Genomic DNA, 19,693 nt, shown 5'->3' on the forward strand with positions numbered 1-19,693 from the left:
AAGGCAGCCTGACCCCCTTCCCCATCAAAGCTTGCTTTTCCCCATTTTAATCTCTTCCTTAGAGCCCCTTTAAGGAAAGTCCCCAGCATGACATGATGTAAAAATCACACGGACCTTTTAATGTCATTATTAATTATGTCACTATTCCTGAGATCACCCTGCCTTATTGATGAAATTGTTTTGGCAAAGCACCTTGAACTTTGCTATAGGTTCTCAAAGTATATTTGTAAAAGTATGCCCAAAGAAAGCATACTTTGAAATTAATTAGTAATGCTCAGAAGTTGAAAAAGAAAGGAAATGAGAAAAGAAAGGAAAGTCATAGATTCACTGTAAAATGGACTGTGGTATGTAATTGGCAAATGAAATGAACCTCTTGAGTGCCGGTCACCTCAATGGAGCAGAAGAGGAGAAAGGATCGCTCTGTCACAGGTGGAGGAATTCACTGTCAAGAATCGTTTTGAAATGGACTGATATTCCTCTGGTGAGACTTACCTGATTTGCTACTGACAATGGTAAATTTTATGGTAAGGGAATCAGTTCATTTTGTCTAATTGACAAACTCAGAAAGCTAATTCCAAAAACAGGAACTCGGCTTCAATAGAAAGACTATTTGTTTATTTTAGAGGGTGGAGATGGGTGAGGACCAGTCAAGCTTATTCTTGTGACATATTCTAAAGATATTTTAATGAATAATAATTCCACACAGGTGTTAGCTATCCCTTTGATTATTGATGGGTGTGTTTGAGGTGTGACTGAATTTTTTCAACAAACATCCTGAGGTTATGCACCCCCGCAAAAAATCTTGTCCCATTCAGAATTTCAGTGTGGAAGTCTGCATACTTATTCAAATGATTTTTTTCTAAGCTTTAGCTCTTCTTTTTTTATTTTTATTTTTTTAACTCCATTTCTTGGAGTGCTTTCAGTGGCTGCTTTGGGTTCCTTTGAATAACAGTGAAGGCCAAATAAGGGCAGGTCATAGTGAGTAGTTGCGTTGATTCTCCTGGAGCAGTGTGGCCTGACTCCAGCCTCCCCTCTGGACCTTGGCTCCCCAACATCTCACAGGGGTGGTGCTTGTCTGCTTGGTTTGCTTTTGTGGTACCACCCTACCCTGCCTCAGGAGTTACTTCTCTGTCCCCTAAGGCTCACTGACATGGCCTTGGACTTGGTCCTTGACATATAATGCCTTAGACAGTTGTAGCTGGGATCCATGTAGCTTGCTTGAGGTTCTAAGATACTTTGCTGATGGAGAATGCTTTCTTTTGAGAAATAAAAAATAATGGGAAATAATTTTGGATTACTGATGCAACCTGCCATGATACATAATTAGTGACCTTCAGAGAGAGAGAGAGAACCAAACTGTCATAGCATATTCGATAGAAATTGTTTAGTTTAAAGGGAAAAGTACTTTATTTTCCATCAGTACCATATTAACATCATGTTGCATCTCTTCTATAATGGCAGGGTGTGGTATTGAACGGAATGTTCTGTGATTGATAGTGGTAAGCATTTTTTTAAAAAAAATAAGACAAAAAAGAGGAGGCCAGTGTATTGAAACAGAGTGTTCTAGCTCCACTGGGTGCTCAGCTGAACTTTGACCATGGACTTTGACAAGAACATTTCAGTGTGTTTCCCTTTCTCAACCAAAATGCAATGAAAATAGACAGATTGGTTGCCACGTGAGCTTCTCTTTCACTTTCTGTCACCACTTTTCCCCAACTAGGTGACACCTGACAGATTTTGCCATAAAAAATTGGGGAGGTTACAGATCAACTCACTCTTAGCATTAAATCACAGCGCGATACAGCAGGACCCGATCTGGAAGATTACCTAGCACAGCACTATACCTAAGAGCAGGTGAGGGAAGATGAGCCCTGGAGAGAGATGGGCACATGGTCTCACAGGTTTTTTGTAAACGTTGCTCATTACACGGGTGTTTCCCAGCTTCACCACACAGCTCATCCAGGGGTCTCTCTCTCTTCCTCCACCTCCCCAAGATGCCAGGCTGGCTGTAGGCTTTCCTGCAAAGTGGACAGTTGACATAATATTCACTGGTTCCTTTCGGGCTTGCTTTGTACCTGCTTGGCGTTACTTCTCGTATTAGGCCTCTGCATCAGAAATAAAGCCGCAGAACTCCATGTCTTTATCTAAAAGAAACAGAGTGACATGTCCCCCTTCATTCTTGTAATAGTTCCCTCAACTCCAGTCACAACCCTTGCCAAATACCACCATCCTTAAAAGATGGTGATGACAATGGTGACAGCTAACATTATTGAGCATTTACTATGTGTAGGCTCGGATTCAATGGCACTGGATTTGGGCACCATATAATAATGAGGTAGGCATCTTAGAGGCGAGGATTCAACCACAGGCTCTAGACTTAAAAATTGAACCTTGGCACTTTACCTTCAAGATTGTACTCCACTCCTTTTGAAAAAATCTTCACCTTCATTCTTAATTCATATACAGCAAAGCTAATGCAACATGATGAAGGGTTCTAATGAGCTCTGTGTAATGTCTTCACATCCTTGATGCTTAACTGTGCAGGTTCTCAGCAAGTGGTGGCAGGACTGGCAGCTGGATGGAGCTGGGTATGAGCATGTGGAGTGTGTGGTAGGTGTGAGCATGTGGAATGTGTGATGTGTGTATGTGTGTATGTGATGATTTAAGATGGTAGCAGCCATTGGCATTGAAAAGGACCTGCTATTCTGAGCTCCTGCCCCGACAGTAAGATGTGCCCATAGCAGCTGTTAGCAATCAGAGTGTGTTTCTATCTGATGTGAAATGTGCTGCTATCACTTGTGAAACAGAATTAAAAACCTTGCTGTACCGAAATACCACAGTGTGTGAATGGTACACTTTTACTGCAAATTAGAAAGATTCGCTTATTCCAATGATAAAGTTACACTCACTCACTCTAGCTGTGTTAAGTGGTGAAGACACACATTGCTGAGTGCTGGATAGCTGAGAGCAGTATGTGCAGTACAATCATAGAATATCGTGTGACGTGTTTGTGTGCAGGAAAAAGAAGCTTCTTAGCCCTGTGTGGTTTGGCTCAGTGGATTGAGTGCCAGCCAGGGAACCAACGAGTTGCCAGTTCGATTCCCAGTCAGGGCACGTGCCTGGGTTGTGGGCCGGGTCCCCAATAGGGGGTGCACAAGAGGCAACCACATATTGATGTTTCTCTGCCTCTCCTTCTCCCTCTCTTCCCCTCTCTCTAAAAATAAGTAAATAAAATCTTTTTTTTTTAGTATAAAAGCTCCTTGGACTGCAGGAGTAGAAACTGGAAATTGGATGGTGTTGCTAACCTTATTTTGATATCTTTATGTGGCTGTGGTGTTCTTACCTCACCTCTAGTGCACGACTTACAGGAAAATAGGTAGTTTCAAGATAAACACCCAAGATGTACCTCTCCTTTTGTTGAGGAAGAAATGACATTTCTCAGGTGTTACCCTCTCTGAATTGATGCTTAGATGTCAGACCTTCTTAAAATAAATCTGTCAATCTCTTAGCTTGGTCCAGAGCATTCCTTCTCCTCACAACTCCCAACTGTTTAATATCCCCAAGGCTCGGCTGCCTTTTTCTATCTTTTTCTTTCCAGCTACCAGCTCCTGCTTTCTCCCCTTTGGCACAGACCATAGAAACAACCGTGCATTGAATTTCAGCAAATATCGCTGTGCATTTGCTGGTTGATCTTCTATATTATGGTTAAGAATGGAATGTTTCTTTCATAAGCAAGTGTAAAGAGCACCTGTTTAGAGAGGGTGTCAGAAAAAACTGCTTGAGTCTTTTGTCTGGTCATTCCTCTGCCTGACTACACTGATTGGCTCAGAAAAGCATCATAAGAGATGATTTAAAAAAAACAACAAAACACTGAACTGCAGTTCTCAAATCCATCTATGATGTATTTTTAAAATATTTTGTATATTTATTTTTACAGAGAGGAGGAGGGAAGGAGAAAGAGTGGAAGAGAAACATCAATGTGTGGTTGCCTCTCATGTGTCCCCTACTGGGGACCTTGCCTGCAACCCAGGCATGTGCCCTAACTGGGAATCAAACTGGTGACTCTTTGCTTCACAGGCCCATGCTCAATCCACTGAGCTACACCAGCCAGGGCTCATCTATGATGTATTTATTTGAAAGCTTAGAACTTGCCATATCTCTTGTGTTTATGACATTGGCTGTGTCCTGGAAATTGTGTGTGGAGAACCTAGTAGAATTTTTCTTCTATGAGGAGTTGGTCACCTACTCCTTTGAGATCTTAAAGTGATTACTATGACAACATCTGTACTTCTGCTTCTGACAAGTCTAAATAATTTGCTTGTGATTTTTAATAAAGACCAGACCCTTCCACGGTCACTTGCTCAGAACTCCATTCACCCTATTACTTCTGGGAGACTTTGTGAAGTGAGAACTAGCACAGAGATTGAATAGGGATCTGGGCTGTGGGAATAATTTTCTTAACCATCCTCACCCACTAAAATGATCTGTAGACCAAGAAGGTTTCGGTTTCACAGTCTTTGTTGCTATGGCTACGGGTATGTTGTCATTTTAGTCCTCTACGTCTTAATACAGAGGGTGTGAATGTATTTTTAAGGGGGTTTAAAATATATTTTATTATGTTATACAGTTGTCCCAATTTTCCTCTTTTGCCCCCCTCCACCCAGTACCCCCATTCCCTCCAGCAATCATCCCCTATAATTCTTGTCCATGGTCATGCAAATAAATTCTTTGGCTTCTCCATTTCCTATACTGTTCTTAACATCCCCCCTGTCTATTTTGTACCTACCAATTATGCTTCTTAATCCCTGTACCTCTTCCCCACATTCTCCCCTTTCCCCCTCCAAGCTGATAACCCTCCAAATGATCTTCATATCTATGATTCTGTTCCTATTTTGCTTGTTTGTGTAGTTTGTATTTTTAGATTCAGTTGCCAATAATTGTGAATTTGTTGTCATTTTAATGTTCATAGTTTTGATCTTCCTTTTGTTAGGTAAGTCCCTTAAACATTTCACATAAAAATGGCATGGTAATGATGAACTCTTTTAGTTTGACCTTGTCTGGGAAGCACTTTATCTGCCCTTCCATTCTGAATGATAGCTTTGCTGGATAGAGTAATCTTGGATGTAGGACTTTGCCTTTTATCACTTTGAATACTTCTTGCCAATTTCTTCTTGTCTGAAAAATTTCTTTTGAGAAATCAGCTGATAGTTTTATAGCAACTCCTTTGTAGGTAACTGCTTTTCTCTCACTGATTTTAAGATTCTCTCTTTATCCTTTGGCATATTAATTATGATGTGTCTTGGTGTGGTCCTCTCTGGGTCCAACATTTTTGGGACTCTCTGTGCTTGGGACTCTCTGGACTTGTATGTCTATTCCCTTCAACAAATTAGAGAAGTTTTCTTTCATCATTTTTCAAACAAGTTTTTAATTTCTTGCTCTTACTCTTTTCCTTCTGGCATTCCTATGATTTGGATATTGATACATTTGGAGATGTCCCAGAAGCACCTTATACTAGTCTTATTTTTTTTTATTCTTTTTTTCTTCTTGCATTTCTGGTTGAATGTTTATTTCTTCCTTATGTTCCAAATCTTTTCTTTAAATTCTGGCTTTATCCCCTCCACTGTTGGTTCCCTGTATATTTTTCTCTATTTCACTTAGCGTAACCTTCATTTCTTCCAGGGCCATTTTTACACTGTTGCCATACCCCATGAGTCCTTTGAGCATCCTTATCACCAGTGTTTTGAACTCTGCATCTGATGGGTGGTTATCTCTGTTTCATTTAGTTCTTCTTCTAGGGTTTTGTTCTGCTCTTTCATTTGGGCCATATTTCTTTGTCTCATCAATTTAGTGGACTCCCTGTGTTTGTTTCGGTGTATTAGGTAGAGCTACTTTGACTCCCTGTCTTAGTAGTGTGGCCTATTATAGAAAAGGCACCTGTAAATTGTGTGGGACAGAGCCTTCAGTAATCACCACAGCAGGCCAACCCATTTTGTGGCTCCGTGTCGAGAGAGGGCTCAAAGAGGGGACATTGCTGCTGCCCGACTTCTGGAGGTTTGCTCAGTACTTGCCCCGTGTGACTGGCACCCTTCTAGCTGTTGCCCTGAAGCCGAATCCCAGAAGGGGTGGGCTTTGTTATGTTTTAAGTCCATGCAGACCTTTTAAGCAAAGTGTCCTGAAAATCTGGCAGTTTCTTCTGCCACCGCAACCCCCACTGGTTTCTATAGCCAGAAGTTATGGGGATTTGTCTTCCCGGCACTGGAACCATGGGCTCTGCAATCTGGCTGGGGACTGGGATCACTCGCTCCCAATGTACCCCTCCTGATTTTTATCCAGGACCACCCATTAAGCCGCCACCACCTCCCCACCTATCTCTACCCCTCCTACCCATCTGGGTGAATGTGGCTGTCAGATTTCCACACAGCCTGATTTTCTGTTGGTTCTGGTGGTTATTTTGAGTTCCAGTTGTAATTCTTTCTGTGGTTGTGTGAAGAGGTGAAGCGTGTTTACCTATGCCTCCATCTTGACTAGAAGTTATATTTTGAAGGTTTAAGGTTACAAGGTATTTCCAGTCTTTTGCCATGAATTCAAACTTTGGTTTGAGAACATTTCTTTGGTTAGGGAATATTTTTCTGATCTACTATGCAATGAACAGTGGCTGATCTTAAAAAAAGAATCCAAGGTAATAGAGAGGAGAAATGGGTTCCTTTGCCTGGTAAGCTTTGACGATTTAACCTGGATTCTTGTTATTTTGACTGACTTCTGTATATTTGCACTTAGCACTGTAAGGAGTCAAAGAAATTGTACGATGGGAATTAACAAGCAGTGGCTGAATTTTGAGGCAGGAGACTTTGTCCCTTTAAGGAGTATTCTGAGTCAAACAGAATGCTGTGATTGATTTATTCAGTGAACTGTGATGCTGTGTGCTAAGCATACAATGAACCAAACTCATATGAAGGCATAGAACTGATAGATTTAAATAAATACCCTGTTTGTTTTAAGACCCATTTCTTTGTCAATAGATTTTCCTGTTTCTGGACTTATAATTAAATCACTAGGTTTTTTTTTTTTATAACATCATATGTATCCATTGAAAAAAGCAAAAGCTTCTAAATTGAAGTATCAAGATCATATGGGTATAGCTTCAGGTATACATAGGCAAGTGGGAAGATAAGAGAACTATAAAATGGAGTGGTTATCCCTTGGGCTTAGATGTGAAAATTGGCGGGGGGGAGATTTGTGTAAAATAAGGTTATTTCAAAAAATGCAGTAAAATTCTGATGTTTTGGCTAAACAGAAACTAGATAAGATCTCCAGATTTGGTTTGGTTTTAAAGATGTTCTTTTCTGTTGTTGTGAAAAACACACTTTGAATGATGAAAGCAAAGAGCTGACCCCATTGTTCTCAACCATGAGCAAAGGAAGACTTAACCTAAATGTGGCAAAATTGTTCTTGTTAAGGGGAAAAAAGGAATTGGTATCTAGAGTAAGGCTGATGGCTAGAAAAGATTAGATGCAGTTCTGTGAGTCAGATGACATTTTTCTGTCTAGTATTATCCAGAATCATGTTGGGGGACACGCACCTGTTGTTGAAGTTGTTATTAGAAGTTTCCCTTGAGCATAGTCAAAGCACTTAGTAAAATAAAGCGAATTCTTTTTCCTGCTGATGTGAAATGACAGTTAACCCACACTGAGAGGTTCGAGAGGATTTGTATTAGATGTTTCCCATCTCAAAGTCCTAGAAGATCCTCAAGAATTATATAATTTAAAAATGCAGTTAATTTTAGAATCTTAGAGGAATCTTATTCCAACTGGGAATCATTGGCCAAATGACCAGTTACATTTGTCTCGGTCCCTGATTTCACATAACCCTCAAATTCTCAACAACAAATATGTTCCATTATTTACAAAGACAATAGAGAGATTCAATTAGTAAAAACAAAAAAGATGAAACTCTTTGTGTTGCTGACCTTAATGGCATCATCTTCTATCAGATGAGAATTCATTCCGTTTCTAACGTACTGGATGAGTAAAGTGGAGTGTTGGGAACTGCTTCTCTTGCTATTCAATTAATGTGTTCAAGGTTTAGTTGGTTACTAGGTAGTTACCAAAAATGGTAAATAGTTCATTGCCCTCAATGTAGGTATTTTGTGCATGATTGCAAAGTGGGAAAATTCTAGAGAACACTGGCTCTAAAAACCAAAGCTATCCACTGCTCCTCTATATGAAAATGTTTTCTCCTTGATTTGACAGAATTCTCCTGTCCAGGGACAAAAGTGCTTATTTGGATTTAGCTTTTAGCAAAGATACATATGCATCAGGGAATGTGAGTCAGTTTCTCTGGAAAGCTTAATCTAGTAGGGATAGAAACATATTACAAAGGATTAATATTCAGTTCCCATTGTCAGAACCACCTGCATATTCACCGAAAGCCACATGAGAAGATGCGCCTGCCGTCCTCGTTCTTCAGAGGTTTCCTGCGTGCACAGCTCCACTTTCTCTGAATTTATGTGGGCCAGTCTGGCCCAGTGTTTTAACTCTTATGCACCTAAATCTTACCTTGTGTAAACCCTGAAGGACATGGAGTTCCAGAACTCCAATTTTGTCTTATTTTAGATTTAGTTTGCAAAAGCTTGACTTCTTGGTTATTTGAGGTGCACCTACCTGTCTGTATTTGGCAGGTATATGCAACATGTTTTATTTAAAATTTATTTTAAAAGCTTTTAACTTTTTAAAATCAGAAACCACAATCAAGTTAAAGCCTCTTAGAGGTGGCTTTCAGTAGTGGGTAAGGCGTAGGACTTGGGGGGGGCAAAGTCAGGCACCGGACTGCATTCTTCAATTCTTCAATGGCTGCCGTTTGACAGGGTCCTTTGAGTTAGATACCAACTCACCACCAAGGCTCAGGATGTCAGAGGATGACACATATGTTTATTGTGTTTATAAGAGGGAATCGTGCCATTTCCCTGACGCCCCCACAAGATCGTACGGCCCTGGTGAAAGTAAAGTCCAGGGATTTGGCTTGTGACAGCTGTTACTGAGAGGCGACTTCTCCATCTTTGTGTTCTTTTTCTCTCAAGCAGAGACTAAGCTAGTAACATCAGGGTGCGTCCGTCTCTCAGGAAGGCATTCTGGGAGTCAGCCATTTTTTTAATTTTAAGTCAGTCTAGCTAGCAGATGGAAATTACAGTTCTGTATATTTTTCTTTATTCTTTTTGTGGCAGAGCCTGTTGTGGGTAGTAAGGACACAGCGTCCTGGTCCTTGCCAAGAATGATATGCCAAGCTTCCTAAAGCTTCCCATTTATATAGGTCTTTTCATCTTCAAAGAGCTTTGTGAGCATTCATTTACCACCACCTGCCTGGGAGGTAAGAGTTATTCCCATTTTATAGCTGGAAGAAGTAGAGGGGTGACTTGCTTGAGGCCACCCAGGGAGTCGAGGGTCAGCCGTGGCCTTGAAAGGATTGCACATTCCACATCTTTGCTCCAGCTCTTTCTCTCCTGTCATTGCCTTTTGAGATTCCCAGAGAGATGATAACATAAATCTAAAGGCAGCCAATAATCTTTAGGAGGAGAGAACCACCAAGTCTTTCTGCTATGTGGCTGGCTGCCTTCACAATTACATCCTGGGAAATCGACATCAGCCATTTAATCCTCCCGAAGCTCACTTTCCACAGCTGCAGAATGGGCATGACGATGCCCATTGGCCTACTTCAGCATTGTTGTGAGCACCAAAATCAAAACAAGCTAACAAGGAAAAAAACTTAGCGAACTCTGCAAATATCAGGCATTATGATTGCTTCCAGAAGTGACCACCAGATTACTTTACCAAAAGGGTAGGGCTTTTCTAAGTGGGGCTAATTGCTTTGGTGATGTCCAGTGAAGCTCAAGTACTGTCATGAAAGAATCCAAAATCGGTATAAGAAAAGACTCGACTAAGGAAGGAGACATACAAATATTATATTTAGTATATATTTAGTAGACAAAATGGCAAAACAAGTTGATTATTAGTTTGTGTCGTATGCTGTTGGAACACAGCCCTGGAGGACCATGCCTGGGCTGTGGAACATATTCATGCTGTGCTCCAAGCCAAGGGTCCGGGATGACAGAATGTGCCACAGCATTGGAAGCCACAGTCTGTGCCCCTTTCCAGTGGCAGCAGCAGCAGGAGTGCCCACAGCTAGCGGGCTAGCACACACAGCATCTTTGCACCCTGCAGGGAAGGCATCACCTCTGGAAAGATGGTTAGAAAAAGGGCTGTTGTCAGGGCAAAGTAGGAAAAGTCTCCCTAAATCCAGGCTGTTAGCCACAGGACTCACAGCCAGATGAATTTCAGCCCCTGCCTTTGCCCCCTCATCTGGGCTCCATTGGGCAGAGCGCAATGTCCTTGGAACTAGGAGGTGGCTAGACCCAGAGAAGCCACAAAATTCTAGATACCAGGTGCTCCCCAAGTCCCTCCAAGGAACCAGGTGAGGACTCCGCCACTCTCCAGCATCCAGCCTGGACAGGCATACCAGGCTGCCACGCAGGCAGCTGCAGAAGCCTTTAATACCCCAGCAGTTTTAAACTGGGGATAAAATGAAGTGACTAATCCATAAAGGACTCAGGCCATTTTACTGAAAATAAAATCAAATGCCTTAGGGTTTTTCTTTTTAATCTTTATTGGTTTTTCTGCTTACAGAAGTAATGCATGATGGTTGTAAAAAATTCAAACGTTAGAAAAAATGTAACTTAGCAAGTGAAAAGTCCTCTATATTTTCAGCCTTCCAGGAAAAAAAATAAAACACTGTCAACAAATTGATGCAAAAGATATTTTTTAAAGCGGTAGTTCTTGACCATTTTTGCAAGACACGCAAAATTACTTGGCATTCCTATGAGTGACACTCTCAGATAATATCCAGGGTTTAGCCATCACCTAGCAAGCCCTCAGGAGCCCTAACCTGCTCAGTCTAATTCAGGCAAATACGTGCAAGTGACCTTGATGAAAGACACTATCGGGGTGACCTTGGGGCCTATTAGTTTATTTTTTAGGTGGACCCGTACAATTTTAATTTTTCCACTGTTGTGAAGAACAGGCTCCAGGCAACACATCCACAGCGGATGGCAGCGGAGCACTGAGGGCAGCAAAGGGTTAAGCGCCGAGGCTGTGAAGGATTGCTGGGGTGGCTGGCGGGAGCTGCCTGTCATGGTATTTGGAGGATAAGCAGCTTTTCTCTATCCCCACTTTGGAGAGAGCTTACAGACTGCAGAGAAGAATTTCATTTCGCTATAAGGCAGGATTTCTTATCAACAATAACAATAATAATAACAACTATTTGCTGAGCGCCAGCTACTTCTAAGAACTGTGTGATGTGCATATATACAGAGAGAGAGTATATATAAAATAATCATGTATGTGCTGTGTCATTTATATAGCATATCATTGAATCTTCACTTATGAAACTGAGGTCCAGAGAAGTAACTTTCCCAGCCTTAAAAATTGTGCAGCTTTGGCATTGGTCACCTTGAAGGTCAAAAACTAGAAGAATGGCCTAGAAGGTTGATGATTACTGCCAGTTTTAAAGCAGTCAGGTAACTCCCAGAATGACGCCTTGATAGCAGTTCTGAGTAGTACGCAAGCTTAACCAAAGAACTTATGTCTTTGGACCTGTTAATGGTTACACGCCAAGAGCAGCAACCACCTGGTGTTGGTTACCGCAGGGATCGGATGCCGGCAGTGCAGTGTTGAGAAGTGGGCAGGGGAGGGAGGGAACCCTAAATTTTCTGTCAGATGGAAAGACAAAGTGTGTCCAAATTTCAGTCGTACCGCTTCCTAGCTCTTCGACTTTGGGCAAGTTATTTAGCCTCTCTGAATTTGTTTTCTCACCTAAAAAATGCAGGTGACGATGATGATGATGATGATAATGATACCACCTACCTCATGGGGTTGTTGAAGTAAATGTAATAATACCTTACATTATAAACACAAATACCTGTTAGATATAATTGATTGTTATAATCTGTTAAATGATTTTCAAGAGTTCACTAGTCACTGAAAGTGAAATGAGGGGTACTCATACTATTGTATTTTTTTTAATTCTTTGGGAGAATGGACTTCTTTCTCATGACCATGATCTCTCCCAAAATCCAGGATCTGGCAGAAGTAACACCTGCTTGAGTGTAGCTGGTAGGGTAGTAATATGGGTGTAATAATTTAGACTTTTTATTTGAACATTTCATCTAAAATGTTATAGGGTGTTCTTGAGTGTGATATTGTTATGTCACAGAATTACATGCTTAGGATTTTGTAAATAAAAGAGTTTGTGATAAACAGAGGCATTATTTGCGCCAGACCCTGTAAGTCCTGAGAAATAAATGGAGGTGTTAAGAAGCCACGTTCTTGTTCCGTTCGTAACTAAAAGTGGAGAGCGGACCTTGTGTGGAAGTACACGTGACACGCAGTGACAGCCCAGCCCACGGCCCCCTCTGCGAATGAGCGCACTTGCAGGGCAGGGTCTCCAGACGCCCCACTGCCACTTGTCAACTCCTGGAAACGGCAGGAATCTGCCTCTGCAGGTGTGGGGCGCCTGCTTCAATTACTTAGGGCTCATGAGAGAGCAAATTATTTAGGCAATAGAGCTGAAAACGTGGGCAAATTAGAATTTTTCATAGCAAGATTGTTCATTGTTAAGCCAATTCATGATTATCAGTGTGCGTCTTGCTTCAGATATTCCCCTACACAATAAGCCTCTTTGCTGCGATGAATATGTATGTGGGCTAATTTAATCAATACACTTGTGGCAGCGTGTTGTCTGACAGGACTCATCCTTTGAAATACTGGCGGAGCTAATGTGTGCAGTATATCTATGGGCCAAAACTCGTAATTTGTGTTAAAAGGTTATTTTGAAAAGACACACACTGCCTGTTGGAAAAGGGAAAAGCCTGAGGGATGGAAAGCAGAGGGCAAGGCGAGTTTTTTTCTTTTCACTCTTACTTGGACTGAAAACTCAAATGTATGGAACTAAACTGCTTTCCTTTTGAAAAAATGTGCAAGCCAGTGACTACATTTTTTATTCTCACTGTTACAGGTGAATTCTGTAAATTGACTAAAAGTTGGAGGGGCTTTGGGGCATCGTCGGATTACACAGAAGGCTAAGTGCCCTGCTCCAATCCGCAAATGTTTGCTTTCTGGAAGTATCAACCTGTGTGATCAGGTCACATTCAGAGTTTGCTTTTTGGAGCAGGTGGATTTTAGTCATTTCTTAAAAAGCTCTGGTAACTGAGATCGTTTTCGGAGATAAGGTTGTCCTCAGCCCCCGGCCCGGGAGGCAGGCTGGCAGGATAGTTCGATCTGACCAGTCAGAATGCCTGAACCTTGCTTTGGACAACACTTCCATTGCCATAACTACCACGAGCTCCCTGGTGGAGTTTGTTTTGACTAATCCTGGCCTTCTGGCCACCATTGCCCACTGGAACTCAGCACAAACACAGTGGGTGACAGATGGCCTCCTGCTTTAAAATGCAAGTCATCTACAGTGAGTATAGATGACTCACTGTCCTCCATACATCTTGTGAAATTTATCTTAGTTTGAGTGTCTTATAAATTTGAAAGACCCTGGGAGCCAAAACAAGGCTGAAGACCAAGAGCTTGGGAGCCTAACTCAGGCCACCAGTCGGTAGTGGCACCAAACTCTGTGTTTGTGCCACAAGGACCCTTCCCCCGGACCACCTCTATCATGAGCAGACCCCTCCAAGTTAGACCTCCATATCACTTGCGGGATGACAGCAGCCACTAGCAGGCATTCTGGTCACTGGCTTAAGTGCCATCATTTCGTTTCTTATGGGTAATCCACTGAGCTCAAGCCAGCTGAACAGCGATACATCATTTTCCATTTGATCCAGATACAGTTTTACTCAGCACTCCCGGTATGGCTTGCTCAGGGCCTTCCTAGCTTACTAAGGACTAAACAGATGTGCTTGGTCTCCCCATTGTGAAGGTGGAATGAAGGTAACCCTTGCAAGGCCCGAGTTTAGCAGTACTGTTGCTTTAACTGCCTCAGATAGTTTTGATGCCGACTTAAACTACAGGGCCGCACTAGGTTTGTCCACGTCTAATTTCTGTGATTACAGATTGAGATGAGATGTGTGCAGAAACAGCTCGGTGTCTGTCTTCTTTATTCCACTATAAATTTTGTTTAATAAATGGTCCAAGAGCTTTGTTTTGTCTAACTATTCTATTCCTTAGGGGTTGGGGTGGGGGAGGCAGGTTCTCATTATAGACTGGTTAATTCATATGGGAGAACCCAGGCTGATAACTGCCCACTGATAACACCCTGCAGCTACCACTTGGCTTTTGTGGGCCCCTGAAAAATGTTGAGCATGAACTCACTCTCTCTCTCTCTTTCTCTCTCTCTCTCTCTCTCTTTCTCTCTCGAGTTGCAGATGGTCTGTAGCACAAAACTTTGCCTTGGCTATATTAAGAATATTGGAGGGGACCATAGGTGTGAGACATTATTAGATTTCAGATTCCATAGAGAATTTTCCTTGAAGAATCAACCTAGGCACTAAGGACAAGGAGGAGGACTCGGAGGTGATCATTTTTTGTTAAATGTGACCCTATAACATATTAATAAGTTGCAGAACTCAGAAACAGGCATATTCGACAGCGTACAAAGACTCCATGATTGGAGTATTAAAAAGCTTCAGGATTATGGAAAATATATTGGATGTGATTATTTTGAACCATCTCTAACTCTGGGCACTAAAACTCAGCGTGCCAACACAAGAGTGATGGATAGGAAAAGAGCTCTCTAGAACAGCTTGCACCCCCTGATCAGCACTTGTACCTTTCCCCTCAAAAGAGAGTTAGCAGGCAAATGTGCTTTATAATGAGATTAAACCCAAGACTTTCAGCATCACATCAAATGCAAAGTACGTGTTGTGGAAATGACCCCAGGGTATAGGATTATAGTGAGGGGAGAGTGGGCTGTATATATCTGTGCGTTACTTATATCATGTAACTTACATCCTTAGACAAATCATTGCTTTGTGTGAGGCACAGGGCTGGGAAGGAACTCTATACAAAAATGAAACCCACGTGGGCTCTTGTACTTGTGTTCATGTGTGTGATTTGGTAGATAATCTGATATGACATCCAGTGGTGAAAACATGGAAACTGAATTTAGCATAATGGAACATACTAGGTTAACTGGTGGGCATTGCGGTCCTGTGTATACTCCTCAGTGTTGATAATTTTTTCATATATAAATCATATTTCATAGTTGACCCAAGTACTTTGTTGTGCATAATTATCTTAGATTATTTTTAAGTCCTTAATTATGCTATTTCCAACTCTGCTCAAGATATGATGTGTATGCTTCGAAGTGTGCTGTCATATTTAAGAACATTGGTGTGCTATGCTCATATATTTCTGTATTTACTTGGTTGGTTTTACAGCATGGGGCATCTGTAAGTAATCAGTTGGATAGAAACATGAGCACACTGTACCAGGAAATCAATTTCCAATGTAAAGAACTTAGAAGCTACTTATTCTATTTGTCAGGATTCATCATTATTAAAATCAGATAGAATATTAAGTTTATGGTTGAAAGATTTTGATGGTACACAAATGGACTTGTTTTTTTAAATACACGGTAACTATGTTAATTAGAAAAGATAAGTAAAAATTCTTAACTTACCATCATACGTAACATTAATGTTTTGGATTGAATCATTTTCCTAAGTATTCTTAACCTTTTGGAGTATATTTTTCTCTATCAGTCAAGCTACAGTGCTCAGCCAAGACAGATTTATGACCTTTTAAAAATAATGATGGAAAATAAGATCGGAGGAAACATTTTCCTGTCTACTTTGCTCTGAGGCCGAAACTGCGAAGTCTCCAGTTCTTGAAGGCTTTGAAATGCTGATTCCAGCCTTCTTGTGGGTCCTTAAACACCTTCTCAAATGACCCATTTTAATAACCCGAAAGCTATTATATAACGAGCAGCCATAATTTAGTCCAGGGCTCTAGGGGACCCGTACAGTTCAGCAATGAATAGTTAATGCGGTATAATGTTTAGCAGGTTATTAGTTTTCACTATACAAATGCTGATCGGGGAACGCTTTTATAAGGTGTTTAAAAGAAAATGTAATTAACTGGTTACGTGCTTCTGTTGCAGCTCAAATTGAAATTATTCCATGCAAGATCTGTGGAGACAAATCATCAGGAATCCATTATGGTGTCATTACATGTGAAGGCTGCAAGGTAAGCCTTTTTAATTGCTGTTGTTGTTTCTGTCAGTGTGAGAATGTATCTTTGGGAGGCTTGGTTTTTACTTCTCTTAAAGCTGCAGCTCCTGGGAATTTGGAGTGATGAGAAATGATGGGACGGAATACTTGGGGGTTACGTTACAAGTAAGGAAGTTACGTGTTTCTTAATTCCTCCCATCAAATTAACAGGAGGCGTGAGGAAAGTGTTGGAGCATTGCTTGTTTGCCACTTCCAATCCCAGAATTGATCGATCTGATGAACCATCTCGGTGGCTGTCTTTTCAAGAAAGATCTAACTCTAGACTCCTGTAACGTCCCTGTCACAAGCTTTGTAAGAAGGCCTTTGGCAGGAAGTTTAATTGGAATATGATGGAAAGTCTTATTGCTGGCACACAGATGTTGACACAGCTGGCCAGACGGTGGCAGCGCCGTGGAGAGGGCTGAGCTCTGGTGCTGGTGCCACCACTTGTCCATACTGTTTGGGGCATCTCCATACTTGTGTGACTCAGTTTCTTCATCCGTAAAGCAGGGACAACACCTGTTCTCCGTCTCTTTTAGAAATACTCTAAGAAGGGAATGAAAAACTAAGTAGAAGTCCTCATAAACTGGAAGTGCAGTTTAAATGTAAACATTATCCTTTGTGTTGCTGTTGTGAATGTGTTGATTCTGACTGACGACTAGTCTGGGGGCAGCGCATGCCCCACAAGCGCCACAGAGCAATGGGAAACAGATGTTTATCCTGATCATCCAAGGCCCCCAAACCCAGATTGCCTCTGTTCTTCAAATTTCAATTTATTGGGATTTTAATTCTCCTGCTTGTGTTGGAAGGGCCTTGAGACAGCGTACAGGATAAAACAATGCAAAATAAACAGAAGAGCAGCTATGTAAACATGCTGAAGGCCCCTGAGACCGTGGGTTGCCACTGAACCAAGTCGGAATGAGCCCTAAGGCATTTTGAAGATGAGGCAAAAAAATAAAATCCACAAATTTGGGTAGCTCTCCTTTAGTGAAAGTAGAAAATACAGTGTCATAAAATACAAAAATCACGTCCAGACACGAATAACTACCGAGAGACTGCGGGGAAATTTGGCACGTGATTTCCTTAGGTCTTTGTTGTACTGTTAATCCTTATAACATTTGGCACTTTGTACGTGGCAAATGCTTCATATTGAGCCCATCGTGGTGAAGCTTGAGATTTCTGCACACCACCAAACACACTTCTTCTTCTTCTTCTTCTTTTTATTTTATCACCAGCCTTTTAGGAATGGGGGCTTGCTACTTAAAAGGGACTGGGAATGATCTCTGTGGTAACCCTCAGTGCCTCAGCATTCTATCTAGATTACCAAGGGGGAAAAAACCAGTTATGCCCTTTTACTTCCTCAACCTGCCCTCCCTCAAAATTAATCAGTTAATTAAAATAAAACAAAATGAAATCAGCTGCCTGGCCTATGCCACCTCAGAGAGGGATCTGCCTGTGACAGTGGCCACCCGGGTGCCGTTCACAGTTAATTTGGCTGACGTGGCTGTGCAGGTATGACACTTCTCCCTCATCCATTCCGCGTTCACACCTTCGCAAAGCTGCATCCCTGGGAAAAGTGACGTGGCCTTTCTGGATGAGGGCATGTAGACAGCAGTCCTCCCCCACCAGAAGTTCCAAGCAGTGGCGATGTCTGTGCCCTGCCTACCACCCAGGTGTTTTCTTAAGGGGACAGAGCCCTGGGCATCAACTGCTCTGCGTACCCTCCTTCTGCCCAGACACCTGCCCACTCCCTCCGCGTCCTCAGGAATGCCACATGTGGTGTTATGTGGCAAACCAAAGAGAGTGTCTAGGACTGGGTCTGGGAGCAGGGGCTACTTCCCATGACTCGCCCCAACAACTCAGAAGATCAGTTCTCCAACATGCTGTTCAGTGAGAACCGAATTGACGTTCTGAGCGCCAGTGCTCACACAGGCCTGGACAGTGTGTGTTTTCTCCTTGCCCCCGATGCTTATGACAGAAAGAAAATAACACATGGCAGCTATTATTTCACAGTTGTCACTTTTCTGGATTCCCTTTCAGATCCTGCCCATGTACTGACTCAGTGCCAAAGTGGTTTTTGGTTACTGTGTTCCTCTATTCAAAGTCACAGAAACAAACAATTAATACTTAATTTATTAACAGATTGGGCCTATGCCCAGCCTGGGACCTATACAATGGTATGTGTTTATATTTGATGTACGTAGTATTTATGCTGCGTAATAGTTTCTGTCTGCTATAACTAACATTTTTATTTCTAGTTGTGGGGAAGTCAAGAGCCTTCTGATTTTGCAGTTGCTGTTAATGGAGCATCATGTTCTAACCAGGAGAAAGGGGTTATGTTATGACAAACTGTAAATAATTTATTTTGATGTTAGTATCATTAGACATAAGGAAAATTTATAGATACATAAATAGATATCTAATGAGAGGAAAGAAAGTAACTCAGTCATTTTCTATGCTAATCATTTTGTGAATGTATTTTAAATTGCATTTAAAATTGACAACCTGAAACCACCAGAAACTAGAGAACCTAGTTAATTGCTGAAATGATTGTTATCACATACTGGCTCGGGCAAACATTGCCCATGAATAGCGCAAAGGGTAGAGCGCGTAATAGTAGCTCCTTCTCTGCTGCCTGTGTTACCTGCTCACTGCCCCTGACCCCCGAGCCTCTTTGCAGGGAAGCAGTATCAGGTCATGCTGTGCTCTGACCCTGGACCCACACTGCCCGAGTTTGCTCCCCCAGCTCCGCTACCTACCAGCGTGAGCGACCACCCAGCCTCTCTGTGCCTCTGTTTCCCCGCCTGTAAAATGAGGATAGTGATCATAGTTAGCTTCCTAAGGGGCTCACGTGCATTTCCGTGAAGCTCTTAAAAAAGCGCCGGGCGCCGAAGGAGCGAGCACTCAGTAAGTATTGGCTGTCGGTGCTGCCATCCGCGGCCAAATTCCTGGTGCCTGAGTTATGCTGTTCTGGGTAGTCGGATACTATTTTGGGTTATCTATGGGTCCAGTCCTGATTTTTGTGACCATTTGTGATTTGTTATATAGACTCTACCAATTAAAACAGCAAAAATATGAGCAGCCGACTTGGGACCGGACACTTTAGAAGCATTGTAAGGGTTCCAAAGATACACAAGGCCTAATCCTTCTGTCAAGCAGTTTACGGTCTAGTTGCAGAGATGAGGCCAGCGCAGGAAAAGCTAAATAGCAATGCAGGAAGGAAATACTAGAGTGAGATCACAGTCTATAACATGACACAAGGGCACACAGCCACTAGGCAGCAAGAGTCCACAGATGCGGACATCCTGGCTGTATTTGAGGGACAATATATAGCCCAGTGCGACTGGAGCAGGGTCACTTTCTGTGGACAGTGGACGGTAAGGATAGACAGGCACACCATTTCCAAAATTTTAAGGGCTCTATTAGGCTAGG

General features: G+C 42.0%; 1 protein-coding gene across 3 annotated transcripts in view; it reads left to right on the top strand.

Moving 5' to 3' along the window:
* Positions 1-19,693, top strand: part of RORA (RAR related orphan receptor A) — a 695,618-nt gene that overhangs the window by 640,550 nt on the left and 35,375 nt on the right. For all 3 annotated transcript variants that reach the window (XM_037151064.2, XM_037151066.2, XM_037151067.2), the window contains one exon: positions 16,153-16,238. In XM_037151064.2, the coding sequence (XP_037006959.2) occupies positions 16,153-16,238 (86 nt within the window). The remainder of the gene's footprint in view (positions 1-16,152; positions 16,239-19,693) is intronic.

This window comes from Artibeus jamaicensis, unplaced genomic scaffold (genome assembly GCF_021234435.1).
Source record: "Artibeus jamaicensis isolate MK-2021 breed Jamaican fruit bat unplaced genomic scaffold, CSHL_Jam_final contig_548, whole genome shotgun sequence".
In the NCBI taxonomy this organism is placed as follows: Eukaryota; Metazoa; Chordata; class Mammalia; order Chiroptera; family Phyllostomidae; genus Artibeus; species Artibeus jamaicensis.